This window comes from Monopterus albus, unplaced genomic scaffold (genome assembly GCF_001952655.1).
Source record: "Monopterus albus unplaced genomic scaffold, M_albus_1.0 scaffold48.1, whole genome shotgun sequence".
Classification (NCBI taxonomy): Eukaryota; Metazoa; Chordata; class Actinopteri; order Synbranchiformes; family Synbranchidae; genus Monopterus; species Monopterus albus.
The window spans coordinates 937,611-959,545 of record NW_018127928.1 but is presented as its reverse complement, the minus strand read 5'-3'; the positions used below and the strand labels follow the sequence as shown (position 1 = coordinate 959,545).

Sequence of the window (21,935 nt, the reverse complement as noted above, 5' to 3'; positions counted from 1 at the left end):
ATGGAACTTAACCTATTGACCCCTGTTTATTGTGACATTTATTTTACATGCTTTTTAAAAGTGTTTGGTGACTTTTTTCTACCTCTGGCAGTTTAAATCTTAGCTTTGTGCCATATAAGGCTCTTCACTGTACTTGAACTCTTTGTATGTTAAATAAAAACTGGAAAAACGGGGGTGTTCTGAAACTTTTGACTGGTATGGCTGTTGAAGAGTCATCTTTGTAGATATATTTTCCTCCTATCTCTGCTATTGAATTCTCTACTTCAGGGTCTGAGAAGAAACCCCCGTATTACATTGGGACATACTTGTCCCAGTCAGGAGAGGATTTGACGAGGTCCCAGGTAAGAAAATTCAGCCATAAACCAGTATGCAGTCATGTGACAATGAAATAGTAACAGACTAAAAGATTAGTTTATGAATCAAAAAAATAATTAGAATTCCTCAGTCAATAATCACTTCATTGCTCCTGTCCCAGCACCCAGAGCCGTTCTACGATGAACCCGACAGGAAAAACTACAACAGCTACAGAATGTACCTGTCTTCCCCACAAGGCTTTGGAGAGGAGCACTACGAGGACGAACCGGTTCACCTGACCCCATCATCCCCTGACGGCTACACCAGCCAGTCACTCCAATTCAAAGCCAACACCAACTACGTGGACTTCTACTCCACCACACGGAGGCCTTCAAACAGGGCGAATAAGTTCACCGGCTCCCCTGACTCCTGGGTGTGAAAACAAATCGGACCACACGTATGTTTCTGTGGATGTTTGGGTGGGGAGTGCACACAGGTGGGTGCGCTGTATGAGTGTGTGGAAGGTTGAGGATGCATGTGAGTGTGTGTGAATCTGTCTTGAAACTGTACTGAATGACCAGGGCTCTGTTCGCTATGGGCAGCTTTTGACTAAGTTAGACTATGTTCACAATGATGCAGATAAATAAGAACCATGCCTTTATTTTGAAATTCTGTTACATTAACATTCTTCCTTGTGTATGGTGTTGTCCAGAGCCACTGGCTAAAAGGTGTTTCCGCTTATTCACCTGTTTATTGCAATTTGGAAAACAGGTTGTTACAGCTGAGGTGGAACAGTTTGTGTTATCAGTAAAAATAAAATGTGACAGAGTGCAAAGGAGATGATGAATAGACGTCTCTGAAGCTACCACCATGTGCAGCGGTGAGACTGTAATGTGCCTCAGATTAATACATAAAACAAATAATGTCATATTTCTTTGATGTTTGCCACATCATTTTTATCATGGATGTTCAAGGCCATTCACACCTTGACTCACTTTAACAACCGTGACATAACAACCCTTAACAACTCTCAGAGGTGAGTGATGTCACAGTGGTATAAAAAAATGGCAGATGCCATATTGCTGTCAAGCATTAACCATCTTTTTTATCTGCTTTATTATGGACATACCAAGTGAACACCCAAATGGACTTGATCAAAAGGTGCTTTTTGAAAAACCCTGCCCTAACTTTTTCATTTCGCAGAGTGTTTGTGAACGTTACCTGATCTCATTTTCCTCTGGAGTAAAATTGTGCAGTGTGTTGGCTTTATAACATAAATATTGTCAGCATCATCTTGAATGCAAGAGAAAAGAAATTTATTGAGCCTGAGGATCCTGTTTAAAAAAACACACCTGGGGCAAATACTGTTTACCAGCAGTTCTTGGTACTTGCTGCAGTAAATAAAACTGCTCTGTTACTTGGAACAGAAAAGTGTTGCTCTAAAAAATTTATTTGAAAATTATTTGGCCCAGGTTTGGTGAAGCGAACTTTACCGATGAGTGTCCTCATTCACGGGAACCTTTAAAGACTCAGAGAAACCGAGGTTACATCTGTAACTTTGTCTTTCTTCTGATGTTGGCCAAAAGTGCAGTATACCATAAAGTATGTGAAATATATCCAAAAAAGTGAAAGTCAGTTTGTACATATGGTTTAACTGTCCTGTTACATTGTTGTACTGTATGTAGAACTTTATATGTGATTGTGTGGAGAAGATTTTTCTATTATTTATTGATTATTTTTATTAATTTTGTTGTGACCTGACCAAAATACTGCATCTGTCTGTTCTGTCCAAAACTGATGATGATAATGTGAAATGTTACAGAGGGAAATATATGTATAGGGATTAAAGATTGTATCATAAGCTATCTGAAAGTTGTGGCTTTCATCTTATATTGACAAATGACAACAAATTATTTAAATAGATATATCTTTTAATAGCTTTAATTGCATCTGTTGTACGCGTTTGAGCTCTAATGTCACAGGCAACAGAAGCAAAAGGAACTAAAACAATAATGAACTTAAAATGTACATCGTAATGAGGTAAAAGCATCGTGAATTGCCTCCGCTTGTCCTCCCTGAGCATGCTGTTAACACAAGCCTAAGTCCATGCAGATACAATCAAGTGCAGCCACAACAGCCACCATCAAATATTCAAACACCAAATAAAGATGCTTATAGTCTGGATCAGAGTCTTGATATCTGGAGCAATGAAAGCAACAGCTGTGAAGCTCTGTTGCCTGAAAAGCTGCCCTTTGTAACACCACTCTCAGCAACTCAAAGTGTCCATGTAGATTCAAAAACATGCTCAACTGGCAGCATGAAGGGAAGACTACAATAACTCTGATTAGAAGATTGTTTAGAAACAAGATAATCATTTTTAAATATTCTGGCTATTTTTTCTATGGGAAATTCATTGACATATCTCTGTGTTTTTAAGGTCTCTGACTGGCTGATCAGGAACTTTACAGAGGGAGTGCAGAACATTACAGGACTCTCCAGTCCCAAATCCTACATACAAATAGACTTTAAGATTAAAAAAACACTAGGCCTCTTCCTGTTTTTGTTTTCTGTCACACCTTTGTATAACAGTGCTGCTCTTAGTCCAAGGAACACCTGATTGGCTGGCCAGAGTCCCTGAAGGGACACAGTAGTATACGTACATTCAATCACAAATCCATGTGAAAGTTAAACTTATGGAGCTCAAATATCAACAGCAAAAATGACTGCAGATTGACTGAATGTGATGTCTTTATCGGGATAAGAAGCCCAAAGGCCCCGCTTTAGCTGGACTGCCTCTGAAGGTAAAAAGAAAAGTAAGACTCCAGACGCTATAACATGTTAATGAGAGAGCTTTAAATTGTTGGTAGGTGATTTGATGATCTTCTTATCAAACCCCTCTTAAGAGAGCGAATAAGCACATTTCCTGAAATGTTGAATTATATAAATGAACACTGGTTCTACCTGGTTCTTCAAGCAAACAAAATGCAATTCAATTTACATGTAATGCGACCAGTCACCCGTTAAACTTCTAATGCCTTTGTCCTCCAGAAAGAAACTTGGTACATAAAGCACAATATTTTCTAAATGAGGGCTCTGATATTAACATCCAGCAAATGAAATATGTTTGTATATCATTTCAGTATAGACAGTGTGAATGTCTGGATTCTCTGAGGTGACGGTCTCCCGGTGGTACTGCAGGTGGGTGGGGGCAACTGGCATGTGTTGAGTTGTTTACGGCCTGTCTGCAGGAAGAAGCAAAGCTTTAATGAGAATGAGGCAGTTTTTTCACTGCAATTTTAGAATCAAATGTAAACAATTTATATATAATATAGTGTAATAGCAGAGTTCACATACCAGGCAGTTTCAACAATAAAGTACTCACAGGGGTTTAGTTGTTGTGGGTGTAGATGCTTCCGGCTCTGACGGAGCTGCTGACAGGGGATGACAGTGGATGATGCCCTGGCCGGATGGGTTTCACTGAGAACCAAGAAAGCAAATGATTATTCACATTCAGTTGTTTTCATTGTCATCCGATACATTTGAACCAGTGGTGGCCCCCACCAGCACGCCACTGAGTGTTTTATAAGTCTTTATTTTAGATGTTGCCAGATAAGATGCTGATGTTAACAAGGAGGCTCTCAGGTAATCTTTCTGTAATTTATTAAACAAATCAGACAACAGCATAAGACAATACCAGTGTCTCAATCGAGAGGTCGCACACTCGGTGCAAAGAGTCAGTGAGTGACGAGAGAGAAGTTACAGCCACATTTTGTATAACATCAGTCAACTATCGTCCACTAGCTGGAACCAATCAGAAATGCGTCTTGTGGCCTTCATAGGTATCTCCTAGATAGGCAGCTGGGCAGACAGTTGGTCTGTGGAAACCAGGCTATGTGCATCAATAGAGACTGGGTCTGTGTGTGTGTGTGTAGACAGTCACTGCTCCCCAGACTTGGAGTATGTGACTGTCCAATGCAGGCCCATGTACCTCCCAATAGAGTATAATGTGGTCTTCATAACAAATGTGTACATACTGCCTGATGCCAATGCTAATTCAGCTATCAGACATTTATATGGAAGTATTAGCAGCCAGCAGAGCAGTTATCCTGATGCTGCGCACATCCTAGCAGGGGACTTCAATCATGCAGATTTAAAGAAAGTACTCCCCAAATTTGACCAGCATGTAAAATGTGCTACCAGAGGAGCTAACACACTGGACAAGGTTTATTCAAATATCAAGCTAGGCTATAAGGACAGACCACTACCACACCTGGGCCAGTCTGACCACTCGTCCCCTGTTTCTAATTCCTGCATATGCCCCCAGGAAAACTGCTCCTACCATCACAAGGACTGTAAAAACTTGGCCTGATGGTGCCTCTCAGCAGCTACAGGACTGTTTTTATAGGACCAACTAGGATGTACTTGAACATCCGGACCTGGAGGTGTTCACAGACAGTGTCCTGGGTTATATTAAGAACTGCATAGACACTGTTACTGTGCACAAACGCATCAGGGTCTACCACAACCAGAAGCCCTGGATGAACTGGGAGGTCAATCGGCTACTGAGAGAGAGGAATGCAGCCTCCAGGACAGGCGACAGGGCTCTCCATAGTGTGGCCTGAGCTAACCTGAAGACAGGCATCAGAAAGAACACCTCCTGGCTCTTCTGGTTGTAGTGGTCCAAATTGGACTACAGTGGGAGGAGGACCGAAGACCATCTGGACCTCAACACAGCAGGCAGGTGTGGCAGGGAGTCCAGCATCTTACCAACCACAGGAATAATCTTGGTGTGGTTGAAGGGGACGCCTCGCTGGCAGAGGCGCTGAACCTCTTTTTTGCCTGCTTTGAAGGGGAGTAACCAGACACAGCCAAACTGCACCCTGTGCCCACAGCGGCCCCACCCTCACAGTAGGGAAGTATGAGGTGAGGCGCACACTGTGGGCTGTAAACCTGAGGAAGGCTGGGCGTCCCCAGGCATGTGCTGAAGGACTGTGCGGACCAGCTGGCTTCACCAGGATCTTCAGCCAGTCTCTGGCCCAGTCCACTATCCCACCCTGCCTGAACTCCTCCATCCTAGTTCCCCTGCCTAAGAAACCCAACATAACCAGCCTCAATGACTACCGGCCAGCTGCACTCACTCCAGTGGTGATGAAGTGTTTTGACAAACTGGTACAGGGACACATTATGTCATTCCTCCCACCAACATCTGACCCACAACAATTTGCATACAGGGCAAATAGATCCACAGAGGACGGCATAGCCATAGCCCTCCACGCTGTGCTGTCTCACTTGGAGCATCAGGAGAGCTATGCACGGCTGCTTTTTGTGGATTATAGCTCCGCATTCAACACCTTCATCCCCCACAAACTGGTGGAGAAGCTGGTGGACCTGGGAATTCCATATTCCACCTGCATATCGATTAAGAGCTTCCTGTCCGGACGCAGCCAGAGGGTGAGAGTGGCCCCACACACATGCACAGCTCTCAGTCTCAGTACTGGTTCCCCACAAGGCTGTGTGCTGAGCCCCCTGCTCTACACCCTGTACACCCATGACTGCACCCCCGCCCACCACGGCAACACCATTGTAAAATTTGCTGATGACACTGCGGTGGCTTATCTCTGGGGGGGATGAGACTCCCTACAGGGATGAGGTGGAGAGGCTGATAGTGTGGTGCAGAGAGAGAACAATCTGCTCCTTAATACCTCAAAGACTAAGGAGGTCATTGTTAACTTCAGGAGGAAGAAAACCGACTTCTTCCCACTGTATATCAGTGGGGACCGTGTGGAGAGGGTGCTGGCCTTCCGCTTTCTGGGAGGATCTGACATGGGGTGTGAATACCTCTGGACTGCTTAAAAAGGCCCAGCAGAGACTGGACTTCCTACGGGTGCTCAGGAAGAACATCGGTGCGCCACTGAGAGCATCCTTACATACTGTGTATGGTACAGCAGCAGCACAGTGGCTCAGAGGAAACGCTCCAGAGGGTCATTAATACAGCCAGGAGATCGTCGGCTGCCCTCTCCTCACTCTGGAAGGACTACACAGGTCCTGCTGCCTCAGAACATTATTAAGGACACTTCACACCCAGGACATTCACTCATTGACCTGCTGCTTGTCATGCTGGAAGAGACCACTGCCATCAGGACAGAACTGTTTCCTTTACCCAACAGCAGTTACCACACTCAATGCTGCTACAATATAATATACATGTGTGTGTGAGGGCTGTTGCTTATTTAGTTTTTTAGTAGTTAAGGATTATCTTATCTTATCTTAAGTGTGTGTGTGTGTGTGTGTGTGTGTGTGTGTGTGTGTGTGTGGAGCCTAAATTTGGGAAAGCTGTCCAGTGGAAAAGGAAACAAGGTTAGACAGTACAAATACATAGATAATAGGAACACTGAGCATAGTGAGCAGATAGCATATGTGTGAATTTAACTTTTCCACTACAGTGATCAAATCCAAGGTGTTTTCCAGAAGATGAGAGGCGAGGCAGAGACACTTCGCCCTGCCTCAGTGCAACCCCCAAATGAGGACAGGCGGAGACACGAGATGCCCCGAGACAACTGTGAGAGAGGCCAGAGGAGATGGCTGCCTGCCCCCCCGACGAGATGCAGTGCCTGCCCAACATGACGCCCTGTCTGATGAGACACGCTGTCGCCACCCAACCAGACTCTCACCTGATGAGAGGACCCGAACCCACCTAACCAGACACCCCGCGGTCACATGACGAGACGCTCACCTGATGAGATGCCCTGCCACTAGACACGACGAAGCACCCTGCTGCCACCCTACCGGACGCCTACCTGATGAGACATCCTGCCATCACCTGACAAGACCCCTTGCCACTGCCACCCCACCATGCGCGCACCCACCCAATGCCCTGCCACCACTGAACCAGGCACCTGGACACCTAACCACACGTCTTTTTTTGGAATGTGAAAAAAAACCTCACCGATCTGAGCAGAATACCCTCTCCTGGCCATGTTCTTAGCCCGGACGGCCTCTTTGATGCGGTCCACCTCCTGCTGGTAGCGCTTGCGGTCCCTCATGGCGTTCTCCTTGGCCTCCTTCAGGGCGTTCTCTAGTGCTTTGACTCGCTCGGCCGTGGCGCGAAGACGCTTTTCCAACTTGGGCAGCTCACAGCGAAGATCTGCATTGTCTCGAACCAGCTGAGGACAGAGGTGGAAAATAATTTATTAGGCTACATGTACTGTGCTTACACGTTAATACAGTTTACTCTGACAGTAGCTGCTGTAGCTACTTCTTACTTTTCAGATAAACATTTTACATAAAAATATTATAAAACACAAGACTTCACCTACAACAGTCAATTCCTACTTATTCTTTGCCTTTAGTTAAATAATCTAGTCATGTAATAATAATAATATCACTTTTGAAATCAACGCTGAGAATACTTTCTTATTTTTATTTTGAATGCAGGGTATTTACTTGTGAGTTTTTAATTATTTGTTAGTTTCTACAAATATGGTGAAACTAAGACCAACATGCACTTTCTCATGTTGTGCATAGAATCTCATTATATATGTTAAAGTTTTGTACAGTACCGTACCTGCTTGTGGACCTTGGTGAGTTGCTCCAAGTTGTTCTCCAGGAAGGAGATCTTCTGTTTCTGGGCCACATGGCCAAGTCCCTCCTCACAGTCCAGCTCTGCACTCTAAAACCAGATGACAGGGTTAGTATCAGAATGGCATTTTCAGTAAAATAAATGTAAAGATGAAAAAACTGATGGACCTTCTTAACCCGAGTGGTGAGGTCCTGAACGAAAAGTTTGCGCAGGTTGTGCAGAGTCTGCAGCTCTTTGGCCTGAGAGGACATGAAGAAAGTGACTATGATGGTTAGAAACTACACATAACAGACATTAGACCCACGTCACCCCAACCATCCATCAACCACTGTAAGTCTTCTGGCTGTTGAGGCTTTCATGTTACTCCATGCATTTGAACAAAACACCACTAGGTAAGTATGTAATGAGTTCCTTTTTTGTCCATATACTGTATAAATGTGGACCAGCATTTTGTACTTCTTTATAAGTAATTCTGCCAGAAAACCTATTTCCTCACCACAGTCTCCTCCAGGCCCTTCAGGTCCTCTCTGGCCTGTTCCTGCTGTTCATCCAGCAGCCTGCACAGAAAACAAGACAAACCATACTGTATTGTATGATGCTGATTCGGTCTACATTGTGACAGTGTAGCTCCAGATGGGTGACTAATGAAAGGAGTGTCTTCATAGGTTGTTGGAACAACTTCAGTGCACCTTGGCACTGACTCTTCAAATCTGTGAACTCTACTGGAGGGATGAACACCCTTCTTCCAAAATATATTCCCTCATGTGGTGTTTTTATGATGGCGGTGGAGACGCTGTCACTCCAAAATCTCATAGGTGTTCAGCTGGGCTGAGATCTGGTGACCGTGAAGGCCACGCCATAAGATTAACATCATTTTCATGCTCATCAAACCGTTCAGTGACCTCTCATGCCTTATGGATGGTGGCACTGTCATGCTGGAAGAGACCACTGCCATCAGGACAGAACTGTTTCCTCACAGGATAAAGGTGATCACTCAGAAGGATTTTGTATTGATTTGCAGTGACCTCTCCCACTAAGGGAACCACTGAGGTCAAAACCCCACCAGCACCTGCACTTGTTATGTTTCTGCACTCATTTATTCGGTGTCTTCCTTTCACTTGTCACCCGTCTGTGGATGCGTTAACCAGTGCCTACATGAGCTTCTGTAGCTTTGCGTCCTTCTCCTGCTCTTCGGCCTTCAGTTTGTCGTAGTCTGACATAAGTCTCTCCTGCTCCAGTAACAGACCCTGGTTTAGACTGGGAGACAAAGACAAGTGGCAAAAAATAAAGAGCTGCCTGACCTCATCTGGTTATGGCCTTGTGAAACAATCGTGTTTCTACACAATTTATTTCAATGCCTCTAAAACTTTGACTAGTTTTTTGAAGAAATTAGAGTTTGAAGATGTCACTGAAGACTCTAGGAAATGAACAGGACTGCTTTTTTAAACTATTTTTCTAGCATGTTAAAGATAATTTGGAATCTGGTGCATATGTGACTGTGTGTGCTGACGTTTCCTCACTCTGTGAGTTCGTCAAGCATCCTCTGCTTGGCTTCAATCTCGTCTCGGAGGCGGCCGAGCTGCTTCTGATGAGCCTCCCTGTGGTTTTCCAGCTGCTCCTCCAGCGTTTTCTGTCAGATGTAGACAAAAGAACACATTAGAGACACACAGTCATTTAAATACCAAGAAGACATGTAGCAGTTTCCAGCTGTGAGCAGAGGTTTTTAAGGCCACCTTGATGCCTCCATCCAGTCTGCTGATGTCCTCCTTCTCCTCCCCTGACACCTCGTGTCTTTTCTCTGAGAACCAACAAAGAAGATAAGTTGTTTCAGATATCTGTTTTAATTGTCATCTGCATTGTATCGTTCTACCTGTGGGAAGATGTTGTATAAAGCCTTGAGTGTTATTATCACACAAAGCATTTCTTTATTCCTCCTGTTAGTGAAGCTAAGGTAAAATAAAGTGCCCAGTCTGGCTTGCAGGGCGGTGCTGACCCTGAGTCTGCAGTTTGGTGAGCTCCTCGGTCAGAGCGTCCTGAGTCTCCTCCAGCTGCCTCTTCTTCTGCTCCATATTCTGCATGTAGTCTGTCAGAGACTTGATCTTGGCCTGATGCTGCACACAGAAGTGGGTTTGTAATGAAGAACATTTTATCTTATCAGAGCTTTTGTTGAAGTAAGAGACGAGCTTGAATTTCAATTTTCGATTCAACAGCTGGTCATCTCAGGTTCAACTTGTTATTAATACCAAACAATATAAGTTGCAGTTTATACAGTGTAGCAAGAGAAAAGTTCAGTGGGATCAAAGAACCATAGGACTTCAACTTTACCATGTTATACTTTGTGTCCAAATGCAGGCTATCAGAGGCCCATGGTTACCTGGGAGATGAGCAGCTGACAGGACGCCAGCTCCTTCTCATTGGCCTGGATTTTGCGGTGAGCATCGGCTTGAGCACTCTCCAGTTGCTTGCTGCGGTTGACCAAAGACTTGACCTCTGACTTCATCTTGCTGATGTAAAGGCGAGCCACGGTGAACTCCTCCTCCACTGCCGAGCTGTTCCCTTTCGTCTCTGAGGACTGAGCAGGTGAGGCAGTGGGGATAGTTAAGGTTTGAGTGTGGGAGATTATGTGTGATTACGTGTGCACGTGTGTCCAGCCTCACCGCAGCTGCCTTGACATCGCTGGTCCCAATGATGGTGCCGATGTCACTCAGGTCTCGCAGCAGCAGGTTGAGGACCTCAGCTGCTCTTTTCCTCTGCAGGCTGTTGAGCTCCTGGAGCTGACTCAGCTCCTTCTGCACCATCGACAGCAACACCTGCCAACAACACACACATGTAAAGCTTTTTGTATTTTTCTGCACCAGTGCTCTCAAGGATGAAAATGCTCCAACTGACTTATGTTCTAGTTCCAGAAGCAGACAATGACTAAGCTTTAAAGTGCAACTTTAGATGCAACGTCTTCAGCCTTCTGGGAAACATAATCCTAGCCGCATTAAGCAATTTCAATATCATGATACAGGATAAATTTCATTCACCGTTTTGTGCTGCAGCTCCTCGGTCAGCTGCAGGTTGGCTTCATCTCTCTCCTCCATCTCCTGACTCTTCTGGTCATAGTTGACAGCCAGCTCCTCCAAGGCCTGCAGTACCTCCTTCACCTCCTCCTTGGCCAGCTCATTCTCCGTCTGCAGCCGGCACAGCTCCTCCTGGATCTTCTCATAGTCGCGCCGTGTTGAGGCCAGCAGCTGAGAGGATGTAGAGTGTTAATAAGAAAAGTTAGTATAGCTACACGCATAACATAAACTCACATGCATACAGATAGATGTACCATCTTATCAGAACTTTTAAAACTATTTCATTTTCACAGGCTTGGAGACAAACCTCTTCCTGGTCCAGCATCTGCTCCTTGAGTTTCTCAGCCAGTTGACTGTGTTGGTTGATCTCATCATCCTGTAGAAATATTAAATTAAGTTAGTAATTAACAATTTTCAAGCCTTTGCAGGTCTTTAGGCTTTTATGCAGCGTTGAGCTTATCTATAATGAAGTCACTGCAGGAATCTGACATATACACTCTTATATGCAGGATCACTGTAAAGGCCATTATTACATAAAAATACTCTGGGCCCCCATTTTATTTCACCAGATTTTTAGGATTTTATTGTTATCTTCTCTGTTGGATGATTATTTCAGACACCTCATCCAGTGAAAGTTATGCAAACCAGCATGTTTAGAAGCCAAAGTATAATGCATTAAGGTGACTTTCTGAAGTATGATCATAATAAAAACCATCATTCTAGAAAGATCAATAAGAAAAACTAATCAATAAATATAATTTGCCTTCTGTAAATGTATCCTTCTTTAATATTTTAAATAAATAAATTAGAGCATTTATGTGGCAGTTTTAATACAGTCTGCAATGAAAGAGGAACTTCCTGCTCCTCACTCACCTTGTCGTCCAGCTGTTTGTACAGGTTGCTGATGTCCTCCTCGTACTTGCCCTGCCCCTCGCTGGAGACCGAGATGCCTCCTCCTGCCGGCAGCAGGTTGTCGATGATGGGAGCGTTGTCGTACGGAATCACGCTCTTCTGATCTTTAGAGCTCAGCCGCTCGTCCTCAGGAACATTCTCTCCTGTAACATAGAGCAGTAAATTTTTACCTTTCAAATTAGTATCTGCCTCAACAATTGAGTACGTACCGGTCATCTTCTGGACTGACAGACTGTCACTCTGGCCAAAGAGTGGGTAATCAGTACTTCATAAAACTTGTCATACAGTATATACTCCATGGTTATGTATTATAAAGCCCAACTTGAAGTGTGTGTGCACAGCCTGTTAGCAGCAGTGTGAATTGTAATTCTGACCTTTCAGCCGAGGTTTGAAAGCTGCTTCCTTTAAATGGCTCGGCATGGAGCCAGCAGCTGACTCACTTTAGAAACACTGCATCAGCATAACTTATGTGTGCTCTGCTGTGTATGCACTGCTCTCTTTGTGTTCACTACATTTGTGTGCAAGGAGCATAGGTTTTAGAGGCTGCAGCTGAGCTGATTTGTTGCTAAGGGGCAGGAGTGTTTTCAGCATCTGCACGGGAACTGAAAATAAAGACAATGGCCAAAAAGAGAGAGAGGGTAGAGAGGGGGAGGGAGAGAGATATTCAAGCAAAGAGGGAAAGGGAGAGAGAAAGAGGTATGGTTTCAGTGGTTACTATGCAACAGAGATGGAGAAATGGGTGAACATGCCACAGCCTCAAAAGGAGGACAGAAAATCAAGCAGCATAATGTCCACGACAGTGTGCTTGAGTCTCATGTAGTTATGTGACATGATGTTTCAGGTGCAGTTAGGTATGACTTTGGCTCAACCTGGCCACAATATTAGTGAGAATTTGTAAATATAATCATGCCTCATTTGTTGAATCAAAGTTGAAACCATTCATAAGGGCTCTCAGTAGCTTTGAGCATGTATGTGACAGCCTTAAATCACAAAGCAGAGCTTGCAAGCTACACAACTGTCTGATCATGTGAGGATGACATAGCAGTTCTAATGCAACATGACTGTGTCAATTATAAGCCACCATCCAGAAATATTGAAATATTCTAAAATTCAAAGTATGGTGACAAATGAAAGGAAAAGGAAACGATGCTGAAGACAACTTGTAGTGAAGTGAAATTGTTGCAGAGGTGTACAGTGACCCCTCTCTAGAACAATATATTTTGCTTTTCCTTGACCCACTCGTATTTTCTCTCACCATTCCTCCAGCGGTTGAGTTCAGCCTCCAGCCTCTGGATGATGTTTTTCAGGCTCTTGTTCTTCTCCTTCTCCTTCTCATATTTCTTCTTCCACTCCTCGGCCGTCAGCTCCAGGTTCACTGACACTGTGTTCTTGATGGTCTTTGCTCTAAAGAGACACAGGCAGCATAGAGTGAAGTTTGTTTGGAAGTTGACAGATTATTTTAAAACCCTGGACACCCACAATCCAGCCACACAGCTGTGTGAATAGACTTCTTCTCGCACTCATTTTAGTGCATGCATGTTGGCACTGGCGTTTAGGTTAATAGGTACCTCTGTCCAAACATGAGTGTGGACTTGGTCTCAGCCTCATTGTAGACGGATGGTGAGCAGCAGATGATGATGGTGGTGCGACAGTTTCCTCCCAGAGAGTCCTGCAGGATCCGAGTCATCTTACTGTCTCTGTATGGCACGTGAGTTTTCTGAAAAATACATGTCTCTGTGTTGCTTTGTGTTTGTCTTAACCAATTCCTTATATACGGAAAGACACATTTCTGAGTGACATACTGTTCCCTCAGCCAGAGCTGAAATGACGTTTCCCAGCGCGGACAGAGATTTGTTGATATTCTTGGCTTCATCCAGCACTGCTCCCTCAGCTCCTGTTTTACTGACCTGTCCAAACAGCCCAACATTACAGCTTTTACATTCAAGGATTCAAGATTTTTATTTGCCATTTATGCATAAACAGACAGTCTAGGCATATAGGAATTCTTGTGCAGCTCTCCTTTGGAGTCAGGTAAGGAGTCAAAAGCCAGAAACAACACTTAGTCTTAAAATAAAAAAAGTTACATAAAGGCGACAAAGCATTAAAACCACAATACACAAAAAATTTACGTTAACTTGTTAAGTCATAAAGCCCAACAGAAAAAATCTTTAAAACCCTCTGGAGTTCTTCAGGGACAAATTTGTCCTGAGGGAAATCAGTATATAGTGTTTTTGAAGGTCCTCTGAGGGTTAAGGAGACATTAACTTTGTGATCACACTCAGGCTGACCTTCTCGCTACCCGCCAGGTCGACCAGGTAGAGCTTCCCCGACAGTTTCTTCTCAGTCTCAATGTTTTCCTGCTTGATGTTGATTAGGAAGATGCTGTGGCTGCGAGAGCTGTGTTCATTCATATCTAGAAGACGACAAGAAGAATTAGCTATTATTAACAGCTCCGCAGGCCCAGCAGGGCCAACGTGATGATAACGGTAGAAACCTTATGTTAAGCAGCTATAATGTTCCCCATGTTCACCACCTTAGGTTAGTTGAGTTAGCATGCTAACAGAGCATAACAGAAGCCGATGGGTGTGTCATTAGTTTTGCAGGTATGTGGTCAAAAACCAAGCACTGAACAAATCAGAGGTACATACTGGTCACCGCCACGTGCCGGTTGGCTTTCCCTTCATCAATGACGTCCATCACCTCCTCTGGGCTGGACACAAAACGCTCGGTACAACCCTGAGAGACGAAGTGAATGAAAAATGTTGTGTAGATCGTTTTAGATGTTTAACATCTGGATATTTTCACTATCCCATGCTGATGTCTTGACTCAACTAATGTGTTATAGCTCTCACTGTTTTTGCTGTTATTCTGTGGTCTAACCTGTTGTGAGGATAATTCATATGTTCCAGTTGTGATGCAAAGCACAGCTGTCTTAGCTGCTTTTATGGATTGTCAAAGTACTAATTCATCTATTTATTACGAGCATCATTTTTGTTGTGTTGGTATGTCAAAGATAATGTGGCTGTAGTCATCTACTCTCCTGCACAGTTCACCAACCTTGACGTAGGGCACTCTGTTCTTGTCTTCGTGCACAGCGAGGTTTGTCTTTGACACTATAAAACCAACAAAGATCACCAAAGTCACTTCATGCCGTTTCTAAAAAAGGCTTTTAGTAAAACAAATTTATCATGTAAGATATCCCAGTCACTTAAATTCACCTTAAATGCGGTCTTATAGTACTTACCATCCAGCAGGTCTCTGATCTTGTCCAAGTATATTTCAAAATAAGAGACCTGCAAAGAGAAGTACATGGACACCAGAGGTTGGTAACTGACTGACTGATCCATGTTTTATTTCATATAAAACTTGACAACACTGAACAAAATTCAGGTTTTTGCCCTGTTCTTTCAGCTGTTTGTTACAATATATTTGAGAAAGTCACAGTTTAACAGGAAGTTCACCTTCATTGCAAAGAACGGTTGATTAAATCATGCTGATAAGCATCCTCTGGGGATTCTTACCAGCTGATGATTTACTTATTTATATCCAGTTATGAATCATTACTACAGACACTGCAGCTTTGCATGTTTAATTACATTGTTTTCTACATTGTGACAAAAGTTTTTTACCTTGATGTGAAACTCTAGATTCTCATCCATGGAGTAGATGTGGTCAAAGATGTCGTGTGCGATGCGAGGGATGATTCCCATCAGCTGGGGGTCGTGCAGCTTGCCCTGAACACAGCAACAGGTATTAACCTTTTAATATAAAATGTTCATTTTCAAGTAAGAGTTGATGTAAGGATGGAGCTATCGACTGTGTGAAAAGATGTCAGATGTTGAAGGTGAACATCAGGGTTAGAACTTGATGTGAAGACAGGGGATTTGAGGTTTTCTATCACAGACTTACAACGAAGAATTAAAAAGAGGCTGCTGTCTGTGTTGATCAGTCTGCTAGCTGAACTCATTTCCAACTGAATGATGCAGGATGCTGATCTGTGCATCTCACTAAAACAAAAACTGCCTGGTCACAATGAACTTGGACACCTGTGCCTGGCTGTTTGCAGTAAACGAGCCTCCCTGGACTAAGATGGACAGTCTCTGCTATCAGACTTGCAATTCCTCGAATCTCAAACGTTGTAGGAACTGAAGTGGATTAAGTGTTTGGAGTTAATATGTTACACAATCCTCTGACTGCAGATGGAAGCCGTGGCTCTGGGAATGACAGTAAAAATTCAATAAGGATACAGGAGTATAGTAACTGCTGTATCAGTAATCTCAACGTCTGTCTTAAAATACTACTGATGATAGACTTGTGTGTTTTTCAGATACTGAATCAGTAATTCCATGTTATAAAAATATTTTTCAGAGACCTCCATGGTGTGTGTCTTCCCAGAGGATGTCTGTCCATAGGCGAAGATGGTCCCGTTGTAACCGCCCAGCACATCTGGAGTGATACAAAACACAAGTAAGGAAATGATAACATATATTTGTTCAGAGCTTACTACAAGACAGCACATCCCTTTGACAGCAAATGTGTATAAACCTTTATTTATACATGTGGAATATCTTTTAATATTAATACTACTACAACTAATATTTCTATCACTGCTGCTCAGATAAGATAGCGTTAAATGAACCTGCAAATACAATCAATGAAAACAAGTTCAATAACATAAAATAAAAAAACATTGTACTATGACTAATACAACTTATAGTCATGGTCTTAGAGTGTGAAAAGACATTTGTACAGCTCCATTATGTACAATAAGAATAAACAGAGAGGAGAGGATAGGAACTGAAAAGCACTTTCCCTGTTCATACCATTAACGATCTGTTTGGCACATTGGTCGTACACTTGTTCCTGTGAGGTGTTGGGAGGCAGCACACGGTCGAAGATGAAGGGTTTGCCCTGTGTCATGCCAACGCAGGACAAGTTAGTAACAACTGAATAATGACAGTACTCGAGTAAAATCACATTCCACTACTGTGCACACATATCATACATTTGAGATATTTATCATCTAGCTATTCTAGATTTAATATCCCTATTTAAATGAATACTGCATGCCACTGGTGCATGACTGCAATAGCTGAACCTGTAACAGATCAGACTGCCACACAGAAAACAGGCTTACTGCTGTGAAACGAAGCTCTCAGCACTCTTTCTCTGTCTGTCTGAGGCCCCAAAAAGAAGCAGAGAAATCACTGACACGCACAGTATCAGTAAGGACGACCTGAGTCCAGGGCCTCAGTGACATGTTTCTGGCCATTAATGCAACAGCATGAACAAAGCTGGGTGACGGATCTGCATCAGCACACATGGCAAAGGTTTCTTTCCTGTTTGTTTATGTCTGATCATATACAAACTCCTAAGTACATTGGGCCGTTTTTACAGATCATATGCAAGTCTTGTAAAAACCACTGGCCCACCGTCAGGTTCTTATATCGTCTGAAATAGCTGTTGTTGCAGCCTAATATTCACCAAGAATCAGCTTACTGAGCACTTGGCATCCCGAGCCTGCCTGCAGAGGTCTGGGTGACATTCTTGCTCTACTGCAGTGTTTGTGTTTTCAGTTTCACACAAATAAACGGCATCAACAATAACAACAACAAGCGACCAGACTTGCCTGTATGACCACGGTGTCGTCCTCTTTGAATTTGGGGATGTATTTGTCTCCTCTGTTGATTTCGGACTCGTTCAGAGGCCTGAAGCGGCACATCACTCTCACCCCGCACTCCGCTGCATCTACCATGGCTGCACTGTCCTTGCAAATAATGCCGCTATAAACAAACTAAGAAGCAACACGCTGGGAGACAGGCGAGGGCCAGTCTGGTTCAGGCAGCGTGCTGCCCACAGGGAGCTTTAGGGACCTCCAGTCGGACCTTAGTGCTTGTCTCTGCGTCACGGACCAAGTCGGAGCTCGGAATTCGAGGCTCAAATCATTATTGGCAAACACAAAGCGTCGAACTTCCTGGTTTACGCACCGCGAGAAAATTTGAAAACGTCCTTCATGCGAGCCGAGAACCTTTGGGTTTCCTCATCTGCGCCACGGATGATCAGCCGCAGCGCTGCGTCCCGGTGAGGGGCTCAGGTCTGTGTTGGTAAGAGCGACAACCTACGGAAAGGCCGACTGAGCAGTGTTGTTTGTTAACGGTGCTGCCCAGTTTGCAGAGGGACAGCCCGGAGAGGATGTGCAGAGCAAGCCGCATCGTCCTCTCTTCCAATAAAAACATGCCCGCCTGCTGCGCGCTCCCGTGCCCTGCATCAGCACCGATGTCGCGGACACTGAGCTGCTCGCGTGAACGCACACACGAGACACAAAAATGCAAGTCCGAGCCAAGTTCGAAGTGTCTGTTTGCCACGCCTCGATGTGTTGATACAAATGTAGGCTATATGCATTGAGGGGTGTGCAGTTTTTGGCACTGCTCTGTTGTGTTAAAGCCTAGTGACAGGTGTTTTTATCTGTCCCTCTTATTTATGTCAGTGATGCTTTCTGATGCAGCACCACACACTCCATCCTTAGAAATGAATCAACACTTCTGGGCCGCAGTGCTTCCATCTGGTGGTGACTGTATTTTAAATGTTTGCTTTTTGAGTTTGGGTCTTTTGAGTTTAGAGTAAACCCAGTTGAATCCAGAGCAGAACGTTTGTAAGTATGAATACGTGTTGATTTGAGGTGAAAGCTGCTTAAGAAGAAGACTTCGGATTATAGGAGCGATACCAGCGCTGCCCAGCTTCTCCCTCCACGGTCCCAGTGAGTTAGACTGAAGGAGAGAAGATACTAATGTTTTCCACAGGTCTGGATCGTGTAAGGTTATTCTTGAGTTTGGGACAGGAGTTGGACAGCATCATTTTAACACTTAATACCATTAATACCATTTCCTCAGAAACCCACTGACTGCATATACAGTTCATTCTTAAATGGAGCCACCTAAAAGTTACAGCCTGTCATGTTTAAAGAGACAAAAGGTGCTGTACATTTTACATCATCTCATGTTCATCGGCTCCTGCTTCGTTTATAGGCTAATGTGTATAAATGTTTAAAACATTCCCCTCCACACCCAGAAGATGCTGTATCCCTTAAACCTGGAAAAGCAAGGTGTAGTTTTCTATTGCAGGTGCACTGAGATGCACACTGGAACGTAGTGTGTATTATGACTGTATGGTAAATTTAACTCTGCTCTGTTCATCCAGGTGAGATGAAGACCGTACAGAGGCAGGCCAGCAGAAACCGTGCAGTTCAGGTGGGGTCATCCTTGGTCAAGCCATTTAGTGGTGGAGCTGACGGGAGTGGTGAGGCACGAAGATCACAGAGTGCACACACGGGTAAAAATATGAATGCTATTGTTGATTTGTGGTGTTGCATTTTCTGATATCTGATCTGCTAATCAGCTAATCTCTTCCTAAACATGATTTAGATATATGAAGTGCACTGGAGTCCACTTAGTGATGAGTTCTAGAAAGTGATGCGCTTTGTTCTGATGAGGGTGGAAAAACTGAAGTGAGCTAACTGGTGTTTAACATGCATAGCTGCTCCATGATGAAATGTTAAAACTGTAACACTGAGCTAAGATGCAGCTGCGAAACAGCTGACATCTTTCTGGGGTGGATGACTGCACCGTCACAGCCTCATGGGGATAATATTTGTGAAAGCAGGATTTTAGTTAAGACTACACTCACCCGGTTCCAGCCCCCCGCGACCTTTTGGCTCAGTGAAGCAGACGTGGATGGACTGTGCTATAAGGAGGTCGGCGGAATAAGGGGTATAGATAATGGATGGACTACACTCACTTATGAAGTTGGGAATTATAATAGTATTTTACCAAGAAACTGGGTTTTAACTAGGTTAATATTATCAAGACATAACATTACACATTCCAGTACAGTAGATGTGCTGCTCAGGGGGATTTGTTGGGTTGTTCTCAATAATAATAATAATGTCTAGACCTTACTTTATAAAGTGCTCTGAGATGACCTTTGTCTGATTTGGCACTATACAAATAAAACTGAATTGAAAACTACAAACTTCCAGATAATATACATTTCCAAAATGTAAAACATTTAGAATGTAAATTTTTCCAGCCATTTCCTTACCTCAGATATAATGAACATTTCTTCACATTACACAACATTGTTGTAGCCATGTTTTTGCTTCCACAATTCTTCTGCAGTTTGTCAACAGATTGAGATCTTGAGTTGATGTCATTGGTATTGTGCCAAACAGGTGAACACAGGTGTTCATGTATGAACATAAAGCACCACAGAGTAAACACTGTCTAATAGAAACTCCAAAAACTTTCTCACAGGTCTCTATTAAAAGTGTATCGTTTTAGTATCATGGCAAAAACTTTCATTCACAAGTCATGATTTATTTATACAGTCAGGATATGGCAGGTGAAAGTGAGTTCTTATTCTCTGGATTTTATGTGGATGAATGTGTTGGCTACTATCATAACTTATTCTCATTAGACTGTTCTCCTTCTCATTAATATCCAGGATTATTAAAAACACCACTTTTGTTGGCCAGGAAAGAGTTCCCAGACACTGGGTGTTAACAACATTGGTTCAACAAGCTCCAGCTTTTTGGCTTTCCTTTTTGAGATCGATATAGGAACTTTATCTACAAGCTGGAGTTAGGAAAGGCTTAAGACCTTTGCTCAACAAATCCACATAGCATTATGTAAAGCTGGCAGTTTAAGATGTCTGACCCTCTGCTGTGCTGAAGTCTGTATTCCACTGAAGAAGTAGAAGCTACTCAGCTTTGCTCACTGTCACCGATTCCCACAAAATGTTAGGTTTTATCATAGACCGTAGGAAAAAATAGATGATGTGACAGTTCCCAGAAGTGAAGCCACTGTAAGTCAATCTCCCCCTGGTGGCTGGTTGCAATATAGGTCAGAAACCCCACCCCCTCCATGTTAGTGGACATGAGCTGAAATATATCATTCAAAGTACAAATCTAATTAGTTTTTACCAAAGGTGATTTCTGTCATTTTGGGTTGATATTATTACACTGATCTGAGTACAAGTGGTCATTTTTCTGATATTTGTTTTTACCAAGCTATTTGGTTAAATGGGGTGCATTTTGGATGACTGACAGCTTTGATTGGTGGCCTAATACTGCAGCTCTGCATTGGGTACTACTGTGCAGAATCTGGTTGCAAGCTGCATCACAAGCAAGATGGCTGCCAACATGTTGGCGATATTTTTGCTTAAATTTTGTATGGAGGCAGGAAGTGGTGAGGCATCTATATTTCAAACTCTTTTTCATTCACATTGTTACACATTATTTTGCCAAGCCATCAGTAGCTCCTGCACGCCGAGTTACATGGAGGTGCTCGTATAACTGTGACTATAGCAGCAGCTGACAACGTCAGTCCCTATGTGGTCATTGAAACTGAAGTGATACGAACTATGTTTTACTGCCCATCTACATAGATACTGTTTAGTCTGAATTAAGTTATCAGAACCAAAGTTGTCAGTCACATTCACAAATTCATGCCCACTGAAGAAACACTTCTTTTTTTTAATAATTACAATTTTGACCCAGTAAGGACACAGGTGAAAACTAAACACCAAGGATATTTATTTAAAAAAAAAAATCAAACAATCTTAAAGAATAACACAAAGTTGTGTTAAAGAGCACCACTGTTCCACTGTTAGGGGTAGGGTCAGGGTTAGGCCTCCTCTGTACTCAGTTGCTGATCAGCTGGCTGGACATCTATTGTTTGTCTGCTACTGCAGTGGGCAGGACCAGCGCTCTCTCTGCTGGAGAGTCTGTTCAGTCTGTCTCTGAGGTAGAGTGGCCATCCTCTGCTGCTGTCGTTGCTTGGGGAGCTTCCATCATCAGGACTATCATAGTAGATGGCTCCTCTATCACACCTGGCTGGGAGGTTGATGGCTCCACCACTGGCACCTGCATGGATGTCACACACTGCTATTTGGTCTGTCGAGTGCCCTCCTCTGGTTTAGATGTAGATACTGTGTAAAACTTTGAGGAAAGACTATGAAACAAACAATATTCAAAATTATATTTTTGACCAAAGCCAGCCACTTTAAGTTAGGGGAGGTCAGTGGAGGAG

The 21,935-nt window shown here is 43.5% G+C and overlaps 2 protein-coding genes across 3 annotated transcripts in view; one reads left to right on the top strand and one right to left on the bottom strand.

The window, feature by feature from the left end:
* The window catches only part of LOC109960521 (plakophilin-4-like), a 36,598-nt gene extending 34,435 nt beyond the window's left edge, over nt 1-2,163 (top strand). Inside the window, exons 22-23 of the mRNA XM_020600677.1 lie at nt 268-341; nt 476-2,163. Coding sequence (XP_020456333.1) covers nt 268-341; nt 476-733 — 332 coding nt within the window. The 3' untranslated portion in view covers nt 734-2,163. The remainder of the gene's footprint in view (nt 1-267; nt 342-475) is intronic.
* A 969-nt stretch (nt 2,164-3,132) lies between these two features.
* On the bottom strand, nt 3,133-18,003 carry LOC109960485 (kinesin heavy chain-like). Of its 2 annotated transcripts, none has more exons than XM_020600627.1 (26): nt 17,480-18,003; nt 16,674-16,761; nt 16,223-16,296; nt 15,480-15,584; nt 15,095-15,143; nt 14,908-14,963; nt 14,499-14,586; nt 14,139-14,263; nt 13,653-13,757; nt 13,419-13,567; nt 13,106-13,254; nt 11,812-11,993; nt 11,246-11,314; nt 10,903-11,109; nt 10,531-10,683; nt 10,248-10,445; nt 9,867-9,984; nt 9,607-9,671; nt 9,394-9,503; nt 9,029-9,130; nt 8,370-8,430; nt 8,041-8,112; nt 7,859-7,963; nt 7,241-7,457; nt 3,677-3,771; nt 3,133-3,536 (listed from the first exon to the last, which is right to left on the bottom strand). In XM_020600627.1, exons 1-25 carry the CDS (start codon nt 17,603-17,605, stop codon nt 3,683-3,685), a joined length of 2,862 nt encoding a protein of 953 aa, XP_020456283.1. In that variant the 5' UTR covers nt 17,606-18,003; the 3' UTR covers nt 3,133-3,536; nt 3,677-3,682. The 2 variants fall into 2 exon arrangements, with proteins under 2 accessions (XP_020456283.1, XP_020456284.1); XM_020600628.1 differs by having other exon boundaries at nt 3,133-3,532.
* Between the last annotated feature and the right edge of the window lie 3,932 nt (nt 18,004-21,935).